The following is a 27,446-nucleotide window of genomic DNA, read 5'->3' on the forward strand; positions in this document are numbered from 1 at the left end:
AGATGGATGGATAATGTCATGGAAACAGTGCACTTGAGCTTGGACAGACGTGGGGAGATAGTGGAGGACAGAAGGGCCCCATGTGCTGTGGTCCATGGGGCCATGAACGACTGAACAGCAACACCAGAGTATCAGAAGTGTCCTCGGAGAGGCCAGAGGGAGAGGGGCGTGTGGCCCAATAGCCTGAGAAGTCCTGGACTTCACAGAGTTGGTGAAGGCAGGATGGCGCTTCTTTTCTTTGGAGGTTTTAGTTTTTGTAACTGGGGCTGCTTGGTCTCTTCTTCAATAACAGGAAAGAAAAAGAGGTTTTCTGCTTCTTTAATATACATTCTGTCAGTTTGGGATGGATTAATTCTAAGAAGTTCTGTTTAACCTCCATTCTCATTTCAGTCCTATCTGAAGAAGTGTCAGTCACAGAAGGCTGGGGGGAGGAGGCAGGTCCAGCCCAGAGCAGCATCAGGAAGCTCCTTGATCTTGAAGGCATCACCAACACCATCTTAGGGAAGAAGGACCAAACTCAGAAAAGTCACATCCCTGGCCCATGCTCACTCAGCTAGTAAATACTGTTCAGCATTGGAACCAGAGGGTCTTCTGACTCCACACTTCCACCCAGTGGTAGCTGATTGTAGCACAGTCTTCTTTGTTCAGCCTATTGAGAAATATCAGAAATGTTGGATTGTAGATCTTTCTATTAATTAAATACTAGATAGGGTTTTTTTTAATACTGTGATTAGAATTTGCTTTCCCTAGTGTATTATGGTGAAAAATTCAAAACTCAACCACTTGATTTCTATGGTCCCCTTCCAGTTATAGATTTATATAACTCTATGGAGAAATAGAGTGTGGGCTTAAAAAAAAATCTCATGTAGATGAAAAAAGCCCAATTAAAAGATTGTTAAAAACCAGCCCTATTTGGAAAGAGATCCTGGTCTCATCACTTTCTGGCAAATCATAGGAGAAGAAATGGAAACAGTGTCAGATTTTATATTCTTGGAGCACCTTGGAAGGAAAGCTATGGCAGATCTGGACAGCAAATAAAAAAGCAGAGACATCACCTTGTTGACAAAGGTCCACAGTGTAATCAACACTGTAGTTTTTCCAGAAGCAGCATATGGCTGCGAGAGCTGGACTGTAAGGAAATCTGAGCATCAGCTAAAAGAAGGTTTGGTGGTCTTGTTTTTTTAGAGATTTCCTCTAGTTAGCCCTGTTATAGCATGGTACTCCTCCAGGCTTCCAGTCTGATGTCACATGAACTGTCATTTCATTTCTTATGAGGGTTTGTTATGGGTGACACCCCCCCTCCCCTGGACACCTGCATGGAGTGGATTCAAATCTAGCCATTACCGTTGGAAAAGCTGCTGGAGCCAAATGTCCCTGTTGGGGATGCTGGGATGTTTCGTTTCCTTGCTCTCAACAACTGATTTGCTTCTTGGGAAATAGTGAACACCACAAAGTATTTTGTTGAGAAAATCAAGATAATGATGACCAGTTAAATGGGTAGCTTGGATGAGCATCTTCTCCAGCATTTTGAACAGATAACCCTGCCAGGAAAGCACAGCCAGAGCCCCTGTCAGCAGCTTGTGAGACCTTGGGCTGGTCATTTCATTTGGGGGTCTGCTTCTTCATGTATAAAATGGGTTAGTTATCAGCCCTTCTTCTCTTAATCAAACCACAGTCTTCCAATTCCACAAAAATAAGTCCAGTGGAAGTGGCAGGTGGTCATGGTTGTTGAGAATTTATTTATTAATATCGTTTGGAGGCTGATGAAGGTATTTTGCTGCCTGAGTTTTCCCTCCTCCCAGCTGTCTTTGAGCTATTGTTATTCTGGTGTTTTGGGGAAATTTTTATCCATTTATTTATTTTTAGTTTTCCACATTCCCTTCCATAAGCTTTTGAGTTTTACATTTTCTACCTCTGCTTCCCCTCTTTCCTCCCCAAGATGGCATGCAGTCTGATATAGGCTCTACTTATACATTCATATTAAACATACTTTCCCATTAGTCATGTTGTAGAGAAGAATTAGAACCAATAGGAGGAACCTCGAGAAAGAAGAAACAAAACAAAACACAGCAACAGCAGAAGAGCAAAGAGTCGGCTTCCGTCTGCCTTCAGACTCCATGGCTCTTTCTCTGGGTGTGGACGGCATTTTCCGTCATGAGGCCTTTGGAGATGTCTCAGATCCTGGCATTGCTGAGAAGAGCCAAGTCTGTCAAAGTTGGTCATTGCACAGTGTGATGTTACTGTGTACAACGTTCTCCTGGTTCTGCTCACTTCACTCAGCATCAGACCACATAAGTCTTTCCAGGTTTTTCTGAAGTCAGCCTGTTCGTCATTTCTTATAGTACAATAGTATTCCATTACATTCATATACCACAACTTGTTCAGTTCCCCAATTGATGGGCATCCCCTCAATTTCTAATTCTTGGCCACCACATAAAGAGCTGCTATAAACATTTTTGTACATGTGGGTCCATTTGTGTGATCTCTTTGAATTACAGCCCTAGAAGTGCTATTGCCGGGTCAAAGGGTATGCACATTTTTATAGCCCTTTGGGCATAGTTCCAAATTGCTCTCCAGAATGGTTGGATCAGTTCACAACTCCACCAACAATGTATTAGTATTCCAGTTTTCCCACATCTTCTCCAACATTTATCATTTTCCTGTTTTGTCATGTTGGCCAATCTGATAGGTGTGATGTGGTACCTCAGAATTGCTTTGATTTGCATTCTCTAATCAATAATGATTTAAATCCTAGAGACAGCATTTTGAAATGCCCCTGGAAGCATGGGGGCTCCCCCCTGATAAACATGTTGAAGTTCTTCTAGCTGAGCTTCCAAAGGGAAGGCGTGCCGGCCCCGACCCAGCCCCAGCCTGGTCAGGAGGGCGTTGGCATCGAGGACATTTCTGATGAGCTTTCCCTGTGTTGGTCTGTGGGAGTGGGTGCCCACGTGGATGGAGCATGGGCCAGGGCCCAGGGCCCGGCTGCTGTCCTGGCTTAACTTGCATCTTGCTTTTCAGGTTCTCAATCCCTTCTACATTTTCCAGCTGTTCAGTGTGATTCTGTGGTGCACAGATGAGTACTACTACTATGCCCTGGCCATCGTCATCATGTCTGTGCTCTCCATCATGAGCTCCTTATACACCATCAAGAAGGTGAGCGCGGGCCTTGGTTTCTGTGGTGGCTGCCCAGGAGATTACAGCCTTCTGGGATGACGTGTCATAGATCGAGCTCTTGGCAGTTGCCAAGACAGATGTTTGAGGGAGCTGTTCAGGGCCATTGAGGCAGGGCATAACCCCAGGGCCTCCTAATTCTAACCTGTTGTAAATCCCAGCTGTTGAGTTTCCATTAGCAAAGTCTAATGGGCGAGTCAAGTTTTTAGCATCTCTTTTCAATGTGAGAAAATTACAATGCGAGAATCTACAGTGATCTGGTTTGTAAATGCCTTTGTGCAAAAGCAAGGCTTTGGGCTCAAGGTGAGCTTGTCTAGTATAGGTGCTCTCTGTGCCGGGGTGGGGGGTGGGGGGGTGGGAGGGAAGTGGCCACAGCACTGCCAGAAGAGCCTGACCCTTTGGTATTGGGAGGATGCTCTCCTGTGTGCTGTTGGGGCCCCCAGAGGAGGAGGGTCTTTCTGGAGGCAGTGCCCAGCCTTTGGCGTTGGCTGTCATTTGTCGGGTTCTTAGGGTGTGAGTTTGTGTGAGATTGGGGTGGGGGGTCCCCTGGACCTCTGATGTCATTGGGGTATGTGTCACTTAATGATTGCAGCTCGGTGCCTCTTTAGGCGTTGATAGCTTCTCTGTGCTTCCTTGCAGCAATACGTCATGTTGCATGATATGGTGGCCGCTCACAGCACTGTGAGAGTGTCTGTCTGCAGAGTTGGTGGAGGTAGGTAGCCCAGGATGCGTCTGTCCCTTTGGGGGGGTCGAAGTGCAGAAGAATGAGTCCAGAAGTGAACCCCTAGGTACCTCCACCTATTGCAGATTCGTCTCTGACCATGACTTGGAGGCTGTTATGTCTGTCACACGCCCACTCGCCTGTGTGATTACTATGTACTGTACAGTGTTGATGGCTGCTTTTCAGATTGTAGAGTCAGACACATTCCTCTCAGCTCTCGGAATCCCTGTCATAAATGTTCTCACCAGACAGAGGTCACTCTTCTCCGTATGCTGGTCTGCTTGGTGATCAGGTGGCACTTCACAAGTTGTGTGGCCCAGCTGGGTGGTGGGCTCCTCAGATTTGTTGGGAAGGTTCCTGCAGAGGCAGCGGCAGTGGTACCGGTGTGGCAGACCTTTGGGTTCACTTTCACACGGGAGCCTGTGTGAGGAAATCTTGGTTCTCTTGGGTCTGGAGACTTGGGTATATTTGGTGGACTGGTTACTGCCTACATGAAGGCATCATTCTCTCTCCATGGGGCAGAATGAGGCTGTCACTTTGTTCCTTTCCTTTGCTAAGAGGTTATGGTAGGAGCTCTTTACCTTTCATGTGTCCCGAACCCCTCAAGTGTTTGACTGAAACCTTTGGATCCAGGAATTGTGGAATTTTTTTTCCCCCAAAAAAATAATAATTGAGGGAAAGGCTCAATTTCAGTTAGAGGTTAGTGAAGTTGAAGATGTCTTTTTTTTTTCTCAGCCAGTTTTATGAACTCTCTGAAATTTATTCAAGGATCCTTTGGTGGGGGCTGGGGGGTGTCCACAGACCCAGGGTGACCAACCCCTGAATTACAGAAGGCTAGTTTTTGTATTTGAGTTGCATTTGTACTTGAAGATGGTTCTCTGAGTAGCGGGAGCTAAAAGGGGTCTGGGGAGCTGTCGCAGACCAAGAAGCTCTTATGGCAGAAGGTCTGAGAAGCCTCTCAAGAGTGAGGCCTGAGGGAGAGCGTGTGCAAATGTGGAAGCTGCTCATTTCTGCACACAGTAAGCTCCTACTGTGTCCAGTGCTAGGCACTGGGGATAGAAAGAGAAGGACTTAGTCCGAGGAGTTGGGGGAGGGGCTGGTCTTGGGCTGGGGCGACCATTCCTGTAAGTCATCTCCACCCTCTTGAGGAAGGGCAGTGCATCATATGGATTTTTATTTTCCGTTGACATTCTTTCCCTGTAGTGTAGACGTTTTGTCCTCTCCTGCTTGTAAAAGCAGAGCTCTAATCCGGGTAGCACTCTGAACTAGACTCGCCTTCCCCTCCAGGTTGGCCATGGGCAGACTGCAAGCTCCTTATCCTCTGCTGTCCATCCTCTGTCACCGTCATTCATGCACAGGCAGATTATTCCTCCTGGTGGTCTCTGTGCCCTGGTTCAGGCAGGCAGATCATCTAGAACACCATGGCTGTTGCTCAATTACAGCTGTCCACGCATCACATATAAGCATGCCCTGGTGACATCCCTTCCATAGTATTCCTCGTGATCCCCTGACCTAACAGGACTTGGTGTTTCTATTTTTGCTACAACCCACTAGTGATGAGCACTGTGACGGCAGGGGCAGTGTGTGGTGAGCCCTCCTCCCTCTCCGTTGCCTTGCTGTTCATGGTTCTGAGGTAAAGCAGGCCTCCCCTCTTTCCCCCTGGAGCACTGACATCTGTCTGCTAGGCTAATTGGGCAAGGTCCTTTGGAAATAGAAACTATTTGCTGCTATATTATTGTTACTCCACGTAAAACAACATTGAAAAAGTCTCTGATCCTTTCAGAAATAGAAGAGATTTTTTCCACGGACCTCGTACCTGGAGACATCATGGTCATCCCGATGAATGGAACAGTCATGCCTTGTGATGCAGTCCTCATCAGTGGCACTTGTATTGTAAATGAGAGCATGCTTACAGGTAAACGAGATGGGAAATGATCTCGATGTGAGGGTCTTAGAGCAGGGCCAGGCAAAGTCTTCATGAAATAGAGTAGGATGAATATTTCACTTTTGCACTGTGACTTCAAGGGATTAACACGAGTAAGAGTTGACCTTGTAAAAATAACTGGCTCTGGTGAAATCAGTGGACCTCACCTAGGAATTATGGAAATGGAAAGAGCCGCGTGTTGAACTTGGATGAGAAGGGCCTTGGCTCTGGTGCGTGGCTCTTGTCGCTCTCGATGTGACCGGGGGGCCAGCCGTTTAAACTGCCCCAAGCTCCATTTCCTCTTTTCTAAGGTGGGACCAGTTTGGGTCATCCTCCCGGCCAGGCAGTTGTGAGGATCAAAGTACTGGGCATGTAAAGAAGTGCTCCGTCAGTGCTGGCATGGCCATTGGTCTTCCCCATAAGTTACCCCTTCTGCCATTTCGGCTTTGATGTGGCAGCAGATGGGCCTTGATCCTGGTTGGGGCCAGCTTTGGCTCCCACTGACAGCTTTTCCATCAGCTGGAGTCACTTAGGTGAAGTGAGGACTTTTACTTTGTCTAGTTGCTCCCCATGAAGGCGGAGGAGGGGAAGATGTATGTATGTTTAGTGATGTCACTGTTATTAGCAGTTAGGATGGTGAAATTATTGGCAGGTAAGAGACAACGATTTGAGATAAAACTTAGCTCTTTGGTTGTGGTTCTAGAATCATCAGCCTTTTTGTCAAGCTAAATTAGAGTCGCTCTGAAGTGCTCTGAAGGTTATTGAAAACAACACTTAATGTCTTTGAGGATTGTTTTTAAAATGCTTTCTGTGCTAAGGATTTACACTTTTGGTTTAAGGTGAAAGTGTTCCTGTAACAAAGACTAATTTGCCAAACCCTTCAGTGGATGTGAAAGGAATGGAAGATGAAATGTATAGCCCAGAACATCACAAACGGCACACTTTGTTTTGTGGGACCACGGTCATTCAGACTCGCTTCTACACCGGAGAACTTGTGAAAGCCGTCGTGGTCAGGACAGGTAGCCGGCCTTTCACGTAACTGCCAGGCCTACTTCAGGCTACTAAATATTTCCACGTGACAGGCCCTGGAGTAGCTGAGGCTGTGCTTCTGGATAGCCTAGAGAGATTTCCCTTTCTAAAAGAGAGATTATTGGCTTGGGTGCTTCATTTTCCCCTCATTCCTTCACTCCCTTTTGCCCACTTTCTGGCCTTGGAGTTAAGACTGTCAGGAGAGACTCAGTCCCTGGGTGTTCTGCCCTTTATGAAGCTACTGTACTTGCTGCTTACAAGGAGGGACGTGTGAAAACTTTGACTTTAGGAGCGAGTCCTTCAGGCATCATTGCCATTTGAATTAGGAAATGTTAGGGATGAACGGAAGAAAACTTGAGGATTATGGGGAGGGAATCATTGAGATGACGCCACGTCAGGAAACTTCGAAATAGCTAGCATGTGGCTGTTTCAGATCTGTGAGTGATATGTTTGGTTTTTTACCTGTGTGTGTGTGTGTGTGTACGTGTGTGTGTATTTTTATATAAAACACGTATCTGTGTGTAGCCTTTTGGCCATCATACAGATGTCTAGCCAGTTATGCCGACTCCATTCTAAACAAGGCAGATCGTTTCTCCTCCTGCTGTTTTCACCATTGATTCTGCTGGGTTCACTGGTTAAACATTCTGTCTCCAGGGTTTAGTACCTCGAAAGGCCAGCTTGTACGTTCCATCCTGTATCCCAAGCCAACGGATTTTAAACTCTACCGAGATGCCTACATGTTTCTGCTCTGTCTTGTGGTGGTGGCCGGCATTGGATTCATTTACACCATTGTCCATAGCGTCTTGAATAAGGTACGGGAGGGTTGGGCTGGGGCCTTGTTCATCTGTGGTGGGTGGGGGGCGGAGGTCAGAACTGCTCTCCCCAGTTAGGTTCAGTTGGTTTGATTTCCTCCTGGCCTTTCTCAAGAAACTGCTGACTAGGTCAAGCATTCATTGGCACGTGATGGAAACTGAATTAAGAAAGAGGATTGATTAGACTACCTCCTTGTACCAACAGAGCATCTGGGGCAGTTTGTTGACCCCCCCCAGTCTTTCTTTGCCCCACAAGAGGTCCCAGCTGGTGTTGCATGTCTTTTCCCTGGGCTAACTCTAGGTGTCAGCCAGTGTTATCATCATAGAATCTCTGGATATCATCACAATCACTGTGCCTCCTGCGCTTCCAGCTGCAATGACTGCTGGGATTGTGTATGCACAGAGGAGACTGAAAAAAATTGGGATCTTTTGCATTAGTCCTCAGCGGATAAACATCTGTGGACAGCTCAACCTGGTGTGTTTTGACAAGGTGAGGCCAATTTGATAGTTTTATATGTATTGTTTTTCTGTATTATAGCTTCAGATTTGATATTAAATGCAGTTTTAAATTCCTTTAATGAATTCTCCCCCCCTCCCCCCATTAGTGTATTTTTTTCCTCCTTCTGAGTATTTTTTGATCAGCCTTTCATTTTGAAAATTTTGCTGATATTTTGGCTCAATTGCTTTACGAAGCTCATAGATCTAGTTTGTTTTGGTGGGGGAGGTACTCCCCAACGAGTAGCCTCTCCCAAAGCCCCTCCTCAGGGTCAAGATGTACCCTTGTGGCAGCTGCTGGCTTCCAGAAGCCAGGCCAGTCGTGGAGATTGTCAGTTACTTTTATTTTTGGTGAATATCATCCTTGTTGAGGGAGAGAATTAGAGTTTCCAACCCATAGGGTTGTTTCCCCATGAATTTCCCTTGTGATCATGTCATGAACATTTCTGGTTGGCTCCCATTCCCGAGAATTGCTTGGAGCTTTTCTTTCCTCAGACTTGAGTGGGATCAACTTTTTTGTTCTGTGAAAAGAGTTTGACTGGGGGAGGTAGAGGTTTGCAAAAACTGAGTGTTCATGATCAGAATTCAGTGAGATCGAGGGAAGCTCCCACACAGCCGCCAAGGGCATGAGCATTGGTTAAGCTCCTGCTGTGTGCTGGGTTCTGTTCTGAGTGCAGGCCATACAATGCAAACAGAAAAGACAGTCCCTGCCCTCAAGGAGTGCCCATTCTAATGAGAGAAGATAATCCACAAGAGAGTTGTTGTAGAGTGTGTGGGGAGGAACTGAGTGATCAGAAGGGTCCAGAAGGCTGGGTGAAAGGATTGAAAAAATGACAAATCTTATGCCTCAGGAAGAAATTTTTTTGCCGGGACAAATTACTTTTCACTTTGGCCTCACGCTCTTCCCTTAGACCTTCTCTGATGAAGGGAGTTCTCACACAGGGAAATCCCAGATGCTAGGTCTAGTCCTTACCCAGAGCTGTGAGCACACATTCTCTCTGAAATGAAACTCATTCTTCAAGTTTTTCCAGGCTTTCACATAAGCAAAGTATTCTCATCTATCTCTGAGAAATAGTTAACAGATTATGGGAAGGGAACCTTACTGTGTCCTTAAGAAAATGTGTCATTATATAGGACCTAAACATGCATGCTCTTGAACTGGTACTCACATGGTTTATTAGACATTTCCCAGATTGCACTTTGTTTTTCAGACTGGAACGCTTACTGAAGATGGCTTAGACCTGTGGGGCATACAGAGAGTGGAAAACGCACAGTAAGAATTCATTAGATTTTGCACTTTGGGATTCTGTGTCTCATCTGATTATTCATCATATTGTAAAATAAAATGCATTTTTAGGCCTTTCGTGTTACCCGTTAAGGATTTTCAGGCCAGAGGAAGAGTAGAGTTTTTATAGAGAGAAAAGGTTACGTGGACAACCCGGTGTGGAATACGCTGGGCTTTAGCAGCCCGGCCAGCAGCCTGTCTCTCTGATGTAGGCCCCTCTGAGTAATCAGTCCTAGCTTTGGGTCCATCCCTCTGATGAAGACTGAGTAAAAGGGCATGAGAAGGGGGACATGCAAAGAGGTTCCCCAGAGTTTTCTGCTATCCAGATGTAAAGAACAATCAGAGCAGCCTTTGCCAATTCCTGGAGTGATGGTTTGCTGTGCCAGGCCTTTCTCACAGGTTGTGCCTTTTCAGTTTCCAAATGCCAGAGGAGAAAGCGTGCAGCGAGAGCCTGGTGAAATCGCAGTTTGTCGCTTGCATGGCCACCTGCCATTCCCTGACAAAAATTGAAGGTCTGCTTTCTGGTGACCCGCTTGATTTAAAGATGTTTGAAGCTATCGGATGGGTAAGTGCGGCCTTGCCTCCAACTGTTTGTTATGTGACCCTGAGCCAGGGGTGTCCTGACGGTTACTCCTTGTTGGTGGAATAAAATTTCCCCTTTTGGGTCTCTGGGCCTTTCGGAGGAGCACGCCCCAGGTGATGACATGTGTGTTTGGGAGGTCCCTGATTACGCTCTCTCCATGGCTGGCGCCTCGCGCCATCTCGCCAGCTGCGGGCCACCTTTCCCAGGCTTCTCTGGTTCTCTTCCTTGTCTTGGGTCAGGCCTTCTTCCCCTGGGATGGCAGCTCTATTTGCCTATGTTTTCCTTTGTTCTCCTATGTACTTGATGCATTTAAGAACGTGGTTCAGAGAGGGGTTCCCTTCTGGTCCCCAGACAAAGCCAGGATGAAGCAGACCTGCTCTTCATGGTCTCTGCCGTCCACGGCGCTAGCATTGCTCCCAGCCCTGCCTTGGAGATGGAAGAGCCCCTCGTTTGGTCTTTGAGCGCTGCCTCCTCTTCCTCTGTGCAGACATGTGTGGCTGTGGGAGGGCTGGGGTTTGTGCCTGGGAGCTCCTCAGGCCGCTCTCTGTGGTGGCTGGTGGGGGATTGAGGGAGGCTGTTTTTTCTCCTTCTTACTTTTCGGTGGAGTCCTTTACATCAGATTTGCAAAATCCTGGCAAATGCCTTCTTTCCAGGCCTGCTTAGTTAGGCTGTTTACGTACCAGCATCCTTTCATTCCTATTTTCCCTGTGGTGCAGAAAACCAAATGAAGTCCTTACAACTCTGTCTGTCTGTCTGTTTGTCTAACTCTCTGCTTTTTGTTTTTTCTTTTTTTTTTGCAGTGAACTTAAAACCAATAAACATTTTATTATACAGAGAGCAGAAGAGAGAATTTTTGAGACTGAAAACGTTGTTTTTGTTTTTTAAGCCAGACATCCTCTTTTCAGTGGCCAGCTGTTCACCTCCTCTAGTTACACAGATGGGTGTTAGCTCAGGACACCCCTGGTTTTGACTGAGGAGTGCGCAGGCTTTTATCGTCCCTGGGCTTCTAAGGCCTATTACACTGGAGGTCACATTCTCTGCTCTTCTCGCCTCTCTCCTCACGCTGCACCAGGCTCCTTGCTGGCTCTTTCCCAGGGGTTTCCTACCGCCAAGGGGCCTCTACCTCCGTGTGAATTAAAGCCCCTGCTCTGTAGATAGCAGATTTTAGGAAATCCTATTCACTTAAGAAATAGTGAAGTCTAGAAAAGCAATAGGCTTAAGCCTCCCTGTTTCTTATATTTAAAAAGAATTTGTTCATCTGGTCTCGGAGGGATAGAGAAAGGAACATACAAAGTTGTAGATGGTTGTTTGGGATGTCATCTCATCCTGCAGCCATTTGCTGGCGTTCCACCTCCCCTCTCCCAGCGCTGACCTCCTTCCAGTGAGGACAAGCCGTCGTGCCGAGGGTCTGCGTCAGACCTTCGTGGCAGCGGGGTTCGGCCCCCATGGAGAGGCCAGGCCGGGTCACTTTTATCCTCTCTTCTCTCTCTCCCCAGATTCTAGAAGAAGCGACTGAAGAAGAGACTGCGCTTCACAATCGGATCATGCCCACTGTTGTCCGTCCTCCAAAACAGCTTCTTCCTGAGCCCGAACCTGCAGCAAACCAGTCAATGGTAGGATGGCGGTACACGCTGGGCCGCCGCCTTGTGGGCTGTATTCACTTTGGCTGCTATTTGGGTGTTGTGTTAGAAACCCTTCCCTTCTACCTGTGCATCTGTCCTCAGTGAGTGAAGGACTGTTTAGCCTAGTGGAGCCTTTCAGCCTCTCCATGGTGGGAGTTCATCCTCTGGAGAGCTCGTGGCTCATACTTGGGTCCGCCACGTTGCCTGCCTCCCGTAGTTCCCATTCCTTACAGAGGGTGCACTCAGAAGTGAATCAGTGGGATAGAAATGACTGTTCAGCAGCTTTCTGACAATGAACGTCTGTGGCATAAGGTTCAAAGTAGGGAGATGCTTGCTGGGCCCAGGTATAGACTGCTGTGAAGGAGAGAGCCCATGCGGAGTCCAGGCCTACCCAGGACTTCCTGTCAGCACTGAGGCCCCTGCATGCTGAGTGCCTGGAGTCCCAGAGCATGCAGAGCCTCCTGCAAGAGATGTGTGATGGTGTTCCATCCTTCTGTCTGTCCAGGCCTGGCTGGGCCTGGGGGAGAAGGAGAGATGTCCTATCCCACTGGCTTCCTTAACCAGTTACCCGGTTGAGCCTTCTTGCATGGCTGCCTCCCCTCTCCTCCTCTCTCCTCCCTTCCAGCTATGCACTGCTGCCTATTGGACTCTCCCAGAGGCCGCACCCCGAGAGATGTTGGTGCCTTCCCTGACCTCCCTACTCAAACCCCATTCTCTGTCCCCTGCTGCCTGCTCCCTTCCTCCTTTCCCCCCCTTTCCTATCCCCAGACATCCCACTCTAAAACTGGACTGCCTGCCTCCAAGGTGACAGACTTGCTTTCATTTTCAACCTTTTCCTTTCTCATCTTCCCTCTTGGTGACACAGCCTCCACAGACACCTTTTTCCGCCCCCGTTACACTTTCCTCTTACCCACTCCCCAAGGAAGTGAAGGAGGCGGGATGCTCCCCCCTCCCCTCCCATCACATTTGGGGCTCGTGCCATCCGCGTTTACTGCCCCATCATAGTTCAGGTTGTTGTTGCCTGCTGACCTCCAGGGCACTCTCCTTTCCCCCAGGAGTCCAGTGCTTGGCGGGCGGTCTTCCTCTCATCCCTCTCTCTTGTCTTCCTACTTGGGAACGTGAGCAGTCATGCTGGCACTCTGCCTCCCCACTCCCCTGACCTCTCCATCACTCACCCGTGCCTGGCTTCCATGCTCATGAGCTCTGACCACAGTCTGTTGGCATTCCCCAGACCCTGGTCTTCATCCTTCCTGTGATCTCTAGGCTCTCTGCCTCTCATCACCACTCTCCCAGCTGCATTCTCCTTGCTCCTTCTTGACTCCGGGGGCTCCAGCTCAGCCCTCACACCGTCCTCTTCTCCCCAGTGCTTTGCCCCCTCATCCCATTGACCCTTGGGCCTTGCCACCCCCAGCCTTGGGTCACTCCCACCTTCCCAGGGCTGCTGAATGAGGTTGGGGCACAGTCACCGAACTGGGTCCTCAATCTGACAAGTCAGTCTTTTTATACTTCCTCGATTAACTTAGCCGGGGCAGTTAGGTGTTGCAGTGCAGAGCGCCAGGCCTGGAGTCAGGAAGACTCCTTCTGAGGTGAAATCCTGTCTCAGGCTCTGACTAGCTGTGTAACCCTGGGCACGTCACTTCACCCTGTTGGCCTCAGTTTCCTCATCTGCAAAATGAGCTGGAGTAGGTAGTGGTAAACCACTCTAGTATCCTTGCCAAGAAAACCCTAAATGGCTTCTTGAAGAGTCGGACGTGACAGCAAATGAAGAAACCATCCCTCCTTCTATAGCAGCTCTTGCACACCTTGTCATCCCTCCTCAGACCTCCCATGGCTCCCCTTTCCCCACGGTCCTAGCTGTCAGTGATCTTCCTAAAGCACAGGCCAGCCTGGCCCACCTCCCCCCACAGCCCCATTCAGTAAGCTCCTGAGCTCTTCTGCTCGGTGCTCAGAGCCTTCATCACCTACCCCCCTCCTGCCTTTGCCCTGACCCACTCTTGATCCCGAGACTGGCCTCCTGGCAGTCTCTTTCCTTCACTTTGTTCTTTCCCCTGGATACTGTTGTCTTCCCTCTGAGGGTAGCTCCCGTGTACCTTTGCCAGCTCTTGTTAGGAGTAGGTGGCACACAGTTGTGGCCATGGTGTCTCCCCTGCTGGACTGGGAGCTTCTCGAGGGCAGGAATTGGCTTTTGCCTTCCTTTGTTTCCCAGCACTTGGCACATACAGGGTGCTTGCTGACTGATACGCTGAGTGGATGAAGAGTCTTTGTTGCTCAAATTCCAGTGGGCCAGCAGGCTCTGACGTGTTGTGAGGAAGACCTGTGGCACCTTGGGAGCCCTGGGAGGGCTTGGGCCAGAGCTGTTCCCAGCCCCCACGTAGGGCTGGCTTGTGGTCAGCCTCACTGGAGGCTTCCTGGATGCCTGGCTACATTGCAGAGACAGGGAGTGAAAGTTCTAGGTATGAGACATTTTACCGCCAGCCCCCCTTAGCAACAAGTCTCAGTGGCCTGGCTCCTTTTTAAGTACCAAGAAAGGCTGGGCCTGGGTGGGCCCGGTTTGCTTTGTCTTCAGATTCACAGTCCCTCCCGATACTCCCCAAATGAAGAATGTTTGTAACCTTTAGGGTGGCACTCGCACTCCAGTAATGTCTGATTTTTCTCTTTCTCTTTTCAGGAGCTTTTCGAGCTTTCTGTAAGTGTCGTCTCTATGCTTCCTTTCTTCCTGAGTCATTTATTTGGGGGTTGGGGGAGTGGGGGTGGCTGCTGTGGCTGTGGGGTGATGCCCACCGTGTATTTCTCACAGGCCAACTATGAGATAGGAATTGTTCGGCAGTTTCCATTTTCTTCTGCCTTGCAACGAATGAGTGTGGTGGCCCGAATTCTGGGGGACAAAAAGATGGACGCATACATGAAGGGGGCCCCGGAGGTCATCGCCAGCCTTTGTAAACCAGAGACAGGTAAGGCGTGAGTGCGGTGGGGCGAGAAGCCCAGGGCCGGCTCTCAGTTGGACGAACACCAAAGCCTCTGGTTTTCTTTCAGTTCCCAGTGACTTTGAAAAAGTGTTAGAAGACTACACGAAGCAGGGCTTCCGGGTGATCGCTCTGGCACACCGAAAACTGGAATCCAAGCTGGCGTGGCACAAGATCCAGAATGTTAATAGGCGAGAGGCTTGGGGGTTTCGCTGTTGGTGAGGGGTATTTTTGCTGGGGCCAATTTAGCGTATATGACAGCCTGTTTTCTTGTAAATGCTGAGGTTGAGGTGGAAAGGCCTATCTTTGACCATAGATTTCCTGGGGGCCCCTTCCTGGGGGCCTTCTGCTGGCTCCCCCACTGTGGGGAGTCCACCTCTTGCCTTGGCATTGGAGGCGTCCCCTGTGCCTGTAGGTGCTCTCAGCTTCATCTCTGGCATGACCACGCCCTCTCCCACCACCTTCTGTTCATTTTGTGTGTGTTCTCCCGCTATTTCATTTGTTTTTATATTCCTCCCATGTCACACGGTGCCTGATGGATGTGAGAGAAATGATGTGTCTTCATTTGCTGGATTGGGGCTTTTTCAGCCTCTCCAGCTTCCATGAGGTCTTGTGCCTCAGCCAAGGAAAATAATTTAAATGTAAACTACAGCAAGGCAAAAGGGCTGTGTGTGTGTGTGTGTGTTTGTGTGTGTGTGTTCTTTGTGGCTCAGCGGCTCTAGTAGGTTCCCTTCTCATCTCTGGGCAGTTGTCTAGGTCTCTCTTGAGCTCACCATCTCCCTCATCATGCTCATGTTGTACATATGGGAAGGGCCATTCAAATGAGGATCTTTAAATATATCAGTGAGTGAACCCAGGGACGGTGAAGACAGCAGAAAGAGAGGAAGTGACTGGTCCAGAGACAGTGCCCCAGGAGAAAGGGAGGGGATGAGAAGAGAGTCCAAATAGGGGCACCAAGGCGAAGGGAACGTGGTGGCTGGGAGAAAGGAGAAGAGGGAGGGAGGCTCATGGCTGAGAGCAGTGAGTCAGCCAGTTGGTGTAGTCAGTGACTTGTGCCTGCCAGCGCTGGGTAAGGGCTGCCTGCTGCAATTTGCCTCCATCCATTCCTTCAGCTTTCCCTTACTTCACCGTGGTCTGCGGGCTGGTTTACATCTCTGTTGCTCTCTCCCTTCTGCTTGGCCTCTTTGCAGCTATCAATAGTGGCAACCATCCCGCCCTACCTTTCCTGATCTGCTGGGAGAGGGTTCTCTCTTGGTTTGTATGTTTTCAGTATCCTTTGTGAGATCATCCTATGTCTTCCCCAAGGCTTGGCCTTTTTATCTTTTTTGTCTGTATTTATCTCCCGTGAATTCTATTATCTCTGTACTAGCATCTCTGCATATCTCTCCACACCTCTATTCTAACCACTCCCAAACAGCTGCCTCCTTCATGTCGTGGGGGCATCTGCAAGTTAAACATTCCAACCATACGACTTCACTCTTTCCATACTTTCTCATACAATCACTTGCCAGATGTTATTGATTCTAATTGGACAGCATCTTTCTCAGCCCTCTTCATCAGTCAGTCAGTAAACATTTATTAAGTGACTGCTCTGTGGAATTCAGCAAAAACTATTTATAGAGCAAAAATGTCAATATGGACTTGTTTTATAAGCACATGGAAGCTCCTCAAGGAGTTCACAGTCTAATGAAGGAGAATAGCAAATCATCAAATAGGCACAAAGCAAGCTTGGTTATAGGATAAATAGGAAATAATCTTAATTCGAATTAAGAGGGGGTAGAAAAGGCTTCCTGTAGAAGTTGAGATTTTAATTGGAACGTAAAGGGAGGGAAGCCAGGAGGTGGAGATAAGGAGGGGAGAGCATTTCAGGCAGCGGAGATGGCCAGAAAATGGCCAGAGATGAGAGATGGAAGATCTTGTTGGTGGAACAGCCAGGGGGCCAGGGTCACTGGATCAGAGAATATGGGAGTAGGGGGAGGGAATAAGATGTAAGGAGACTGGAATGGGTGGGCGGGTTATGAAAGGCTTTGAATGTCAAGTAGAGGATTTTGTATTTGATCTTGGAGGTTATAGTGAGTCACTGGGGTAGGGACCCTATTCCCCCCCCCCCCCCCCACAGCGGCTGTTGCCATACTCCAGGTATGAAGTGAGGAAGGTCTCTACCCTGATGGGGGCAGGGTGTCAGAGGAAAGAAGGGAGGGTATTGGAGAGATGCTGCAGAGATGAAATGGACCAGAGGTGCTGCAGAGGTGAAGTTGACAAGCCTTGGCCACTGCTCGGATATAGAGGGCGAGACAGTGAAGGGTCCAGAATGATTCCTAAGTTGTGAGCCAGAGGGTCTAGAAGGAGGGCATTGCCTTCCATATAGTAACAGGGAAGGTAAGAGTAGGTGGGGGATATCTTCGTGAGAAAGAATGAGTTTTGTTTTGGACACATTGAAAGTTTAAGATGTCTACTGGATCTCCAGTTTGAGATGTCTAAAAAGCAATTGGAGATGTAAGGATGGAGATCAACAGAGAGGTTAGGGGGAAGGTAGGTAAATTTGTAAATCATCAGTATAGAGATGGTAATTAAACCCATGTGAGCTGATGAGATCAAGCAAAGTAGTCTAGAGGGAGAAGAGAAGAGGGCCCAAGACAGAACCCTGAGGGATACCTGTGGTTAGAGGGCATGACCTTGAAGGAGGATCCAGCAAAGGAGTGGTCAGAGAGGGAGGTGGAGAACCAGGAGAGAGTGGGGAGTCCCAAAAACCTAGAGAGAAGAGAGGGTGATCGACCGAGTCAAAGGGGGCAGCCAGGTTGAGGAGAATGAGGATTGAGAAAAGGCCTTTGGATTCCACAAGAGATCACTGGTGACTTTGGAGAGAAATTTCAGTGGAATGACAAGATCAGAAGCCAGACTGTAAGAAGTTAAGCAGAGGGAGAGGAGAGACAGTGAGTGGAGGGGCCTAGTGTAAACGCCTTCTCAAAGAGTTTAGCCACAAAAGGCATATAAGATATAGGACAAGAGTTAGCTGGTATGAAAAGATCCAAGAGAGGGTTTTATCAGGATGAGGGAGACTCAGGCATGTTTGTGGACTGTAGGGAAGGAGTCAGCAGAGAGACAGAGAGAGACATTGAAGGTCAGTGAAAGTGGGGATGACAGAGGGGGCCCTGTTGGAGGAGACAAGGTGGAAGGGGGGGATCACTTGTGCTGTTAGAGGTTAGCCTTAGTAGGGAATGAGGCACGTCATCATGTGAGACGGGGAGAAGGACAGGACATAGAAGGAGGAGCTCATGGTGAGTAGCCTCTTTTTTTTATATAAAGTATGAGGCAAGGATCTCCACTGAGACAGTGGTGGGGGGGAGAGGGCCATGGAGGAGGGATGAGGAGGTTTGGAAGAGCCTCAGAGGAGAGCTGGTTAGTGAGCTAATTAGGCAGGGCTAAAAGGATGTCTCACAGCAGTGAGAGCCCACTGAGGTCATGTAACATAAACATGTGGTGGACCCCATCAGAAGAGCAGGGTGTGTGTCTCTGTGTCTGTGTATGAAGGACCCAAAGCTGAGGCTTGGATGGGCGTAGTCAGGAATGTGATGGGGGAGGTGAGGTATTCAAGAGAGGAGGATGGTGTGGAATGGAACTGGTGTTCACCAAAGGGAGAAGAGGAGAGTGGTGAGTGCAGGGGAGATGGCCTGGGAGGAGAACAGAGGGACCAAGGGTGTGGAGGTCCTGATGGTGACAGTAGGGTTGTGTAAGGAAGGGCTGAGGAAGAGGTTGCAGGCCATTAGATGCTGGTTGGATAAGGGAGCCCCAAACTGCAGCTCCTCAGTGTCTCCTTTCTGAGTGTGTCAGATAAAACCGCAAACTCTTCTTTGGTATGCGAAGCCCTCCCCCTTCCCCGAAGTCTGTCTCCAGCCTGACATTTACTGTCCCCCTTGTACCCGCAGACTCGGTTACCCCTCGGCATTCCCCTACATCCCTGGTCATCCTCATCATTAATGATGTCCATATGGTACTTTTACTGTATATGTATGTTTATAGTATGGTCTCATTTGATGCTCGAAACAACCCTGGGAAGTAGCTGCCATTGTTATCCTCATTTTACAGATGAAGGAACTGAGGCCGGCTGGTTAAGTGACTTTGCTCATGGTCACACAGCAAGCTAGTGCCTAAGAATAAATGTGAATTGGGGTTTTCTTGACTCCAGGTTCAGCACTCACTCTGTCTGCCTGCCTGCTCCCCATGGCAGGAATGTTCTCCTCCCTCCCACCTGCCCCAGCTCCTTAGCCACCCCCTTCCCACCTCATCCAGGCAGCAGTGCAGGCCTCTAGCCCCCAGCCCCAGGGAGCCCATGGCATGGATACTTCCCCTCCCTTCCCCTGAAGACAAGCTTCTAACAGCACCCTCCCTGACACTCCTCCCTCCACAGGATGAGGCCCTCCCTCTTTTGGCTCCTTCCTCGCTGTTCCTTCTCTCCACTCACGTGGCCCCCTAGACTAGGAGCTCCTAATTTAATGAGCAAACTGTGTCCCCAACCTGAGGAACCCCTCTTAGCCTTCCCCTTCAAGCATTCTGTGCTCTTCCTGCTCGGGAATGCTTCTCACCTCGCTTCACCTCACCTCTTAGAATCACTGCATTCTTCAGAACTCAGCTCAGGTGTGCAGGCGAGGCCTTGCCTAGAGCCTTCCTTTCCCTCCACATCTCCTGTCGACCCCGCCCCAGTAGAACAGGAGGCCCATTTTCTTCCTTTGTCTCCCCACCCCCATGGCTCACCCTAGTGCTGGCGGTGATCCATGGAGGGTGAGCTCCAGAAGAGAGAGAGAGACTCCTCCGAGTGTCCAGGCAGTAGGTGCCTAATTAGACATTCAGTCCATCTCTTATGAACGTGATAGTCATCAGCAAAGCAGAACATTTCATAATAGAGCCAAGAAGTGAATTCACAGGAGACTCAGCTATTTCCAGTTTCCTTTGAAAGTGATTATTCTTGTAATGTGGTAGGTGTACCATGGCCTTTGTTGTTTGAAGCGTTTTACTGAGGCGCTCTGCTTTCTTTCTGCCCCCTCACTCCCCATTCTCTCCCCGTGTACTCAGCTCACTGACCGTGGCACACTGTGTGTCTCGCCAGCCTTTTCAGGTGTTCATCTCCATCCGTGCATACGTTTGCTTGTATGACCAAGTATTTTCATTGATTTAATACTTGGACAGTTCTCAGTCGATTCACTCTCTGTGCCTGCCCGAGTGCTCCTGTCCCCTCCTCCAATGGTTGTCACTGCCCATTGGCATCCACGACTTCCTTCTGACCTTGTGCCTCGATCTCCCCATTTGTTTGCACTGTCTCCTTCTTAGAGGGCTGGCATTGCTGTTTTACATAATTCTGTATTTTCTCATGTTACACACGTTCATTTCACATTGATAAGATGGAGACTTGTGGGGGACCCAGGCCATGTTCCTTTGTCTGTCTCCATCCCAGGGCCTTGCATGGACCAAGGTTTAATACTGGGTGCTGCTTTCTTGATTTGTTAGGGACAAGAGCAAGTAAATCTAATGAGCACCTTGCATTTTACAGAGATGCCATTGAAAGCAACATGGATTTTATGGGATTAATTATAATGCAAAACAAATTGAAACAAGAAACCCCTGCTGTACTTGAAGATTTGCGTAAAGCCAACATTCGTACGGTCATGGTCACAGGTGAGCTGATTGCCCAGAGCTTTGGCGCAAGGCCATTCCACTTTCCCAGGATTCTTTTGCTCTGCCCTGCTGGTTTTCCCTTTAGTCAAGATCAGAATCTTCCTCTGAGAAACTGCTGCTTCGTTCTGGTCTGGATAGTGAAGGCCCGCCATAGCACTCACATTTCTGCTCTGCAGGCTCGATGAGGCACGTTGAGAAGCCTGAGGCTGTTGTTAGGTGTGGATGGCCTACAATGCCATCATTGGAAGGCATTTCCCAGTCTGGGCATTGCCAGGGAAGGCCATTTGAGTATTTGATAAAGAGATGATGATGATGATACACTCGTCACATTGGTCTCTCCTCATTTCAACATAAACATTACACATATGAGGAGAACAAAGGAAGGCCTGAGAATATTGGGAATTATAGGAAGACAGAGCACAACTTAAGAATGTGGTCTAAAGGCCTTTGAGATGAAAAGATTCGGATGTTTCTGGCCTTAGTGCCCTGGTTCCTTTTTCTCATGGAGTGGGGTGGTCATTCTTGATGTGGAGGGAGGAGTTAAAGCTTCTGGAGGGCAGGCATTGCCTTGTCTATACAGTCGATGTTTATTTAGCCGGTAGAGAAGCAGGTCGGCATTTCCATTTCAGCTTGACTTTTATGTTTTGGTGACTAGGCGACAATATGTTAACTGCTATCTCCGTGGCCAGAGACTGTGGAATGATTCTACCTCAGGATAAAGTGATTATTGCGGATGGACTACCTCCCAAGGATGGACAAGTGGCCAAAATAAATTGGCATTATGCAGACACTCTAACCACAAAATGCACTAGCTCTCCAGAGATCGACTCTGAGGTGATTGCCAGATGAAGGCTTGTTGACGAGGATCGTTTCGGATCCTGGTCTGTCAGTGTATAGGGGGAAAATCCCACACCCTACTTACTTTTCAGTAGGTCAGTTAGCCTTGGTTATTTATTTTCCTTTAAAGCGTAATCCTTTTTTATCTGGAAAACTAGGACTACTTTTATTTTTTTTTCTTGTTTATTCATTTATTTATTTTTAAATTTTTTTTGTTTTTAAAATTTATTTTAAAATTACATATAAAAACATTTTTTAACATTCGTTTTTAAAACTGAGTTCCAAATTCTTTCCCTTCCTCCGTCCTCTCCCCCTCATTGAGAAGGCAAAGAGTTTGATGTAGGTTATACATGTGTAGTCATACAAAACACTTCCATATCCATAGTAGTCATATTGTGAAAGAAAACATAGACAAAAAAAACCCTCGAGAAAATAAAGTAAAAAAAGTCTGCTTCAGTCTGCATTCAGACACCGTCCCCGTCAGTTCTTTGTCTGGGGACATCTAGCATTTTTCATCCTACGTCCTTCAGAGTTGTCTTGGACTGTTGCATTGCTGAGAACAGCTAAGTCATTCCCAGCTGATCATCGCACAATACTGCTGTTTTTTTGTACACAGTACATGTCACTTTGCATCAGCCCATGCAAGTCTTTCCAGGATTTTCTGAGAGCATCCTGCTCGTCATGAACTCAGGTCCTCCTGACTCCAGGGCTGGTGCTCTATACACTGTGCCACCTAGCAGCCCCTTCGTCATTTCTTATAACACAGTAGTATTCCATCACAATCACGTATCACAACCTGTTCAGCCATCCCAAGTTGATGGGCCTCCCTTCAGTTTCAGTTCTTTGCCACCAGAAAAGAGCTGCTATAAACTTTTTTGTACACAGAAGCCCTTTCCCTCTTTTTTTTTAACCTCTTGGGCTACAGACCTAGCAGTGGTATTGCTGGGTCACAGGGTATGCATGGTCTTATAGTCCTTTGGGCATAATTCAGAGTACTTTTAGAGACTGTTGTTGGAGGTCCAGTTGGGCAGAGCTTTCCTGTCGGTCAGGTTTTTTCCATTGGTGACTGAGCATTGTTTGACTGTGCAGGATATCCCCATCAAGTTGGCCCACGACAGTTTAGAGGATCTTCAGATGGCCCACTATCATTTTGCAATGAACGGAAAGTCATTTTCTGTGATACTGGAGCACTTTCAGGACCTGGTGCCCAAGGTGAGTGCCCTGTGTGTGGGTGCATGTGGCATGGGCGTACATTTGTAGGGGGTACAGCCAGAGACTTCTAAGAAACCTGTTTCTTCCAGCTGGTGTTGCATGGTACCGTGTTCGCACGCATGGCCCCTGATCAGAAGACGCAGCTGGTCGAAGCATTGCAGAGTGTGGAGTGAGTAAGCCTGGCTTTTTAAACCTGTGGGATTGTGGAGCCCTCCGTTGCCCCAGATTACATTTATGGAGCGCTCTGGAAAGTGGAATTCTTTTCATTTGGTCGCTTTTATTTAACTAGGAAAAAAACTTGTTACTTTTTGTTTCAGTTTGTGGAGAAATTGCCTTTATTCCTCTAAGAATATTTCAGGAAAGAACAGCAGTGTGATTTGTACATATTTTCACATGCTTGAGTTTGGCCACTGTGGGTTTGTAACATGTCCAGATTTACTTTTTTGCTTTAAAAGCAGTTTTTGTTCAGCTCTGCAGTGTAGTATGGTGCCTGCACGCAGTAGGCCCTTCACGAGGGTGTATGGAGTCCTTGAGGAGGAAGGGGCTGAACCTGAACAGGTGCCCCTCACCCCGCAGGGGTCCCACATGACAAGCAGCAGGCGTGGCGTGGCACTGGGGCCTGCTCTCTGCTGCCCCCCCCCCAGGGCCCCCTTCGGTGGGACTGCTTGATCCTCCCTTGGTGGGGCACGTGACTCTGGAGAGCCGATGGGCCCTGGCAATGGATCCCAGAGCTTGGGAGGGCTGTGTGGGAGAGAACGCCCTGCCGGCTATAGAGGCGGCAGAATTCTGTGTTTTTGTTGTAGTTACTACGTGGGAATGTGCGGTGACGGTGCCAATGATTGTGGGGTAAGTGTCTGTTCACTGTGTGTGGAGCTGCCTTAAGTTAGGCTTCTGCCTCCTAACAACCCAACTGACTGGTCTTCTCCTGCTGGCCAGGCCTTGAAGAAGGCCCATGGAGGCATATCCCTGTCTGAGCTCGAGGCTTCCGTGGCATCCCCCTTCACCTCGAGGACCCCTAGTATTGCTTGTGTGCCAAACCTCATTAGGTGAGTGTGGCTCTTCTCCTGAGTCTTTGCCCCAGGGAGAGTGATGCGGGGAGGGTCGAGGCCCAGCTATTCCTGCTCCCTGAAGGGCACCCAGTTTATCTGGGCCCCTGGGGTGGTGCGGGGAGGGTTGAGCCCCCGCGAGGGGCTTTTTTTCCCATGCAGGTGTTCTTTCTCTTCCTTTCACAGGGAAGGCCGGGCGGCTTTGATAACTTCCTTCTGCGTATTTAAATTCATGGCTTTGTACAGCATCATCCAGTATTGCAGCGTGACTTTGCTGTACTCGGTGAGTGGCCGAACTGGGGCAGGATGGCGTGTCCAAACGTCAGCATGAGCGGCTGGGTGTTGGGGGAGCAGGCTTGGAGCGTGAAAGTTTTTATTATCCTCTGTCTCCTCTTGGGAGCACAGATTGGGCCCCCGACCCTTAATGTGTCATTTTACTAAAGCTGAGGCCAATTAAATAGGGGGAGAGTGGGAAAGAGGCTTCCTGCCTGCCCACTGCCCTGTGCACTCACCATCTGGTTAGCACAAGTGGGACTCTGTCTGTGGAAACAGCACCATGGAGAAAAGGTGAAATGCTGGGGCGTGTTTCCGAGCTTTGTGTGAGATGTCCCTCCTTTTATTCACCCTGGTCACTAGTTGGCAGGGGATACCCAGAATTGTGGGGGCACATGCGGTAAACCCTGAGGGAAATGTCTGTGTGGGCGAGTGCCACGCTGTGTTGGAGTTATGGCTCCCCAAATAGCGATTCTTTTAGTAGAGGAAAATGGTGTCCTTTCCAGACCCTCCTTCCCAGACCATTATCTTAGTGACAAAGGTGATACATATAGCATACAGAGCATACCAGCTTTAGTCTGGTAACCCTGTGTAAGTGGTTGGGCTTTGTGTATGTTTTTTTTGACAAGATATTTTAATCAAAAGTTGGGAGATTTATTTCTAGTGTGTCCACTTGAATGCTTCTACTTTATGCGGTTTATGTATTATCTTGTTATACTTCAAGTGACATTTGATTTTGGCCATTCAAATCTAAGATTCATTTTAAGTTTGTAGATCAATATGTAAGAATAACTGTGCCTGTTTTTGATTTTATTGGGCGTATGGCAATGTTATTGATTACAAACAATCTAAAAATGATTTCCTTAGATCCTGAGTAATTTAGGAGATTTCCAGTTCCTTTTCATTGATCTGGCCATCATCTTGGTAGTGGTGTTTACAAGTGAGTATTTATTCTTATTTTTAAAAAAACCTTGAATTATATACTTTATTAAAATTATTTTCTAAATGAAGCTATTGCCAATTTTAAGATTGAAGTAAGATGTAGAAACAGTGACTTGGCTGTTTGCCCCAGCCCGATGCTGGCACCTGGACATGCCGCTCTTTCCTTTGCAGTTTTAGACTTGTCTTGGAAGCCCCTCCCACTTCCACACTCCAGAAATCTCCTCCATTCCAGCGAGGCCTCCCTCGTGGCTCTTGGCCTTGCAGCCCCTCTCTCAGCTCATGCTCAAGTGTCAGCCTTGTGACTCTGCCCCTGTCCCTGTGCCCCTTCTCCCTCAGCCTTTGCCCATCTGCTGGCTTCTGCTCTGCCATCTATGAACATCCCCTCATTTCCTTGGGGCTCCCTTCCCCGGATCCCACCATTTCCTCCAGCCGAGTTCTCAGCACTCTCACTTCTTCTCCCTTCCTTCCGTCCCTCATCATCCTTCTTGACCTCTCGGTCACCTTGGAGGCTGCTGATCACGCCTGCCTGCCCACTCTCAGTCTCTTTTTCTCAATTCTCCCTTGAAGCTCGATCCTGGGCCCTCTTTCTGTCCCGTCTCAGTTGGCCTTGTTATCTCTGTCCTGGTGAGTTCCGCAGCTGTCTGTCTGGCCTCGGTCTCTCTCCTGATCACCGACGGCCTTGTGGGCTGACTTCCCTGGGTAGGCCAGGATGCTCTGTCCAGAGCAGAGTGGGTGGTCCTCCCCCATTTCCTTCTTCCAGCACCGTCTGCCAGGCCCCTGGGCCTGCATCTGGGCTCTCATCGTCAACGATTCTTTTACCCCAGACATCCAATTCATTGAAGAGAAGGGAGCAGAATAAGCCCTCTTACAAATAGGATCTCCTTGGGAGGTAGGTGCTGCCTACTTGCCAGTGGGGGAAACTGAGACAGACAGTGAGCAGCTCGGTGCTTCAGCCAGAAGTATTGGAGGCTGCGTTGGACCACGGGGCCCAGCGCTCTGGGCACTGTGCCGCCAGTCGGTACTGTCATTTCAGCCTTTGCACCATTGTGGGCGTTTCTCTCTTCTCCACTCACATGGCCATCCCCATTCCCGGGGGCCCAGCACGCCAAGGCACTGGTCTGGGTGCCCAGGCACCTTCTGCACCTGCAGCCAGGGAGCAGCTTCTTTTCCTCTGCTCTCCTGCCTTTATTTCCCAGTGTGTCCGGGCGTGGGGAAACACCCCTCAGAGCTCTGGGAGCTTCTCTTGAGAGCATCTTGACCAGAAATAATGTCCCAGCTTAATGTTTTCCGTTCCTTCCCACAGTGAGCTTAAATCCTGCCTGGAAGGAGCTCGTTGCCCAAAGACCACCCTCAGGCCTCATCTCTGGGGCTCTCCTGTTCTCGGTCCTGTCTCAGATCATCATTTCCATCGGCTTCCAATGTTTGGGCTTTTTTTGGGTTAGACAGCAGCCTTGGTATGAACATTGGACTCCACATTCAGAGTAAGTTGACCCATGATTTTAAAATATACCTTAAGATGGTAATTGGATATAAATGGCCCCTAAATTTGCTGCTTCTGTTCTTCCCGTCTTCTCCTCTCCAACATCTTCCCCCACCCCCCAACCAAAAAAAAAAAAAAGAATCCTACTGCAGAAGAGGTTTCCATGTAATACAGTTGGTGGACTTTGGCCAATGTCTCCCTTGTGAAACGGGATGTTCATTACGACAGTTTTAGTGGCTAGCACCCTGCCCCGCAATTGGTATAGTCTTCTGTGTTTCCTGTAATGGAGTCTTCCTTGTCCCTCTTTCTGCCTGTTTCCCTGATCCAGGCTCAAGGTGACTGGCTAGCTTCTCATTTATCGAGACAAAAAGCTTTTGTTAAAAACAAAACAGTTATCCTAGAAAATGGCAAAAGTGCTGAACATCGTCAGTTCATGACCTACAGGTTATTCTTCCAACATTGCCTTACAATGAATGAATGAAATTGTGCTGTGTTTTACTGTGTATATTAACGGGTGCCACGTGATGCCCCTCCTGTTCAGCCCCGGGTCATGGGGCTCCCTGCTCCAGGGCAGACACATATGAGGGAGCGAGAAGGTTGTGACCTTGGCTAGTTCTCTCTTAGTGTCCCTTGTCTTTGGTCTCTGTTGGCCCCATGCTGAACTGCCTCACAGCCAGCACCGCTTCATTCATTTCTTCGCATGCTTCCCATTGCCCTTCGTGGGGACACTGAGCTTTGAGTTGGTTTTCTGAGAGCTGACATTCAGGACAGACATGAGACCTTGGGGCGGAGCCATCATGTGTAAAAGACTTCCCAGGATGTGTTTGCCATGACCCTCCTGGGTTAGCCTTGTGACTTTTTCTTTGTACCTGTGACTGTTGAATCACAACATGCATGATTTTATAAAGAAGTGGACATTTTTCATGCACTTGACTCCAGGGCTCCCCCTTTCTGCCTCTCTGGATTTCAGACTTGCCTTCAACAGATTGTTTATATCCTGTCCTGCCACTGAGAAGCCAACAGTTTTTTCATAGATGAATCCCACCTCCTTCAGGCAGACTCAGGACCAGAATGTCACCGAGAGGGTCTTTGGTTTCTTAGGGTAGTGACTTTAGCCTCGATGGTTGGGCGGGGTCTTTGAGCCTCACCAAGGCCAAGGGTGCCCTTGGCCAATGGTGAGTCCAGTTGGACATTTTTCACCCTCTTTTATCCTTAGAGTAGATGCTGCACCTGTGCTGTGTGTCATTGAGGCTTGAAGAAGATTGTCTTGCAGCTTCTTGGCCTGGGCCAAGGGAGAGCTTCACAGCCCTCCCCGGGGCAGGCGGGTGGGATGGTCCCCAGCCTCAGGTGGTGGGGGCTGTGTGAGGGATCACGCTGAGAA

The 27,446-nt window shown here is 48.7% G+C and overlaps 1 protein-coding gene across 6 annotated transcripts in view; it reads left to right on the plus strand.

The window, feature by feature from the left end:
* The window catches only part of ATP13A3 (ATPase 13A3), an 81,679-nt gene that overhangs the window by 40,232 nt on the left and 14,001 nt on the right, over window positions 1-27,446 (plus strand). For all 6 annotated transcript variants that reach the window (XM_020964636.2, XM_078147368.1, XM_020964639.2 and 3 more), the window contains 21 exons: window positions 3,019-3,153; window positions 3,811-3,883; window positions 5,676-5,807; window positions 6,656-6,835; window positions 7,500-7,657; window positions 7,959-8,147; window positions 9,364-9,425; window positions 9,852-10,002; window positions 11,517-11,633; window positions 14,311-14,328; window positions 14,440-14,593; window positions 14,676-14,796; window positions 20,151-20,275; window positions 20,931-21,109; window positions 22,202-22,324; window positions 22,414-22,493; window positions 23,128-23,170; window positions 23,261-23,370; window positions 23,557-23,653; window positions 24,511-24,583; window positions 25,889-26,066. In XM_020964636.2, the coding sequence (XP_020820295.1) occupies window positions 3,019-3,153; window positions 3,811-3,883; window positions 5,676-5,807; window positions 6,656-6,835; window positions 7,500-7,657; window positions 7,959-8,147; window positions 9,364-9,425; window positions 9,852-10,002; window positions 11,517-11,633; window positions 14,311-14,328; window positions 14,440-14,593; window positions 14,676-14,796; window positions 20,151-20,275; window positions 20,931-21,109; window positions 22,202-22,324; window positions 22,414-22,493; window positions 23,128-23,170; window positions 23,261-23,370; window positions 23,557-23,653; window positions 24,511-24,583; window positions 25,889-26,066 (2,498 nt within the window). The remainder of the gene's footprint in view (window positions 1-3,018; window positions 3,154-3,810; window positions 3,884-5,675; window positions 5,808-6,655; window positions 6,836-7,499; window positions 7,658-7,958; window positions 8,148-9,363; window positions 9,426-9,851; window positions 10,003-11,516; window positions 11,634-14,310; window positions 14,329-14,439; window positions 14,594-14,675; window positions 14,797-20,150; window positions 20,276-20,930; window positions 21,110-22,201; window positions 22,325-22,413; window positions 22,494-23,127; window positions 23,171-23,260; window positions 23,371-23,556; window positions 23,654-24,510; window positions 24,584-25,888; window positions 26,067-27,446) is intronic.

This window comes from Phascolarctos cinereus, unplaced genomic scaffold (genome assembly GCF_003287225.1).
Source record: "Phascolarctos cinereus isolate Bilbo 61053 unplaced genomic scaffold, phaCin_HiC Scaffold_7;HRSCAF=346, whole genome shotgun sequence".
In the NCBI taxonomy this organism is placed as follows: Eukaryota; Metazoa; Chordata; class Mammalia; order Diprotodontia; family Phascolarctidae; genus Phascolarctos; species Phascolarctos cinereus.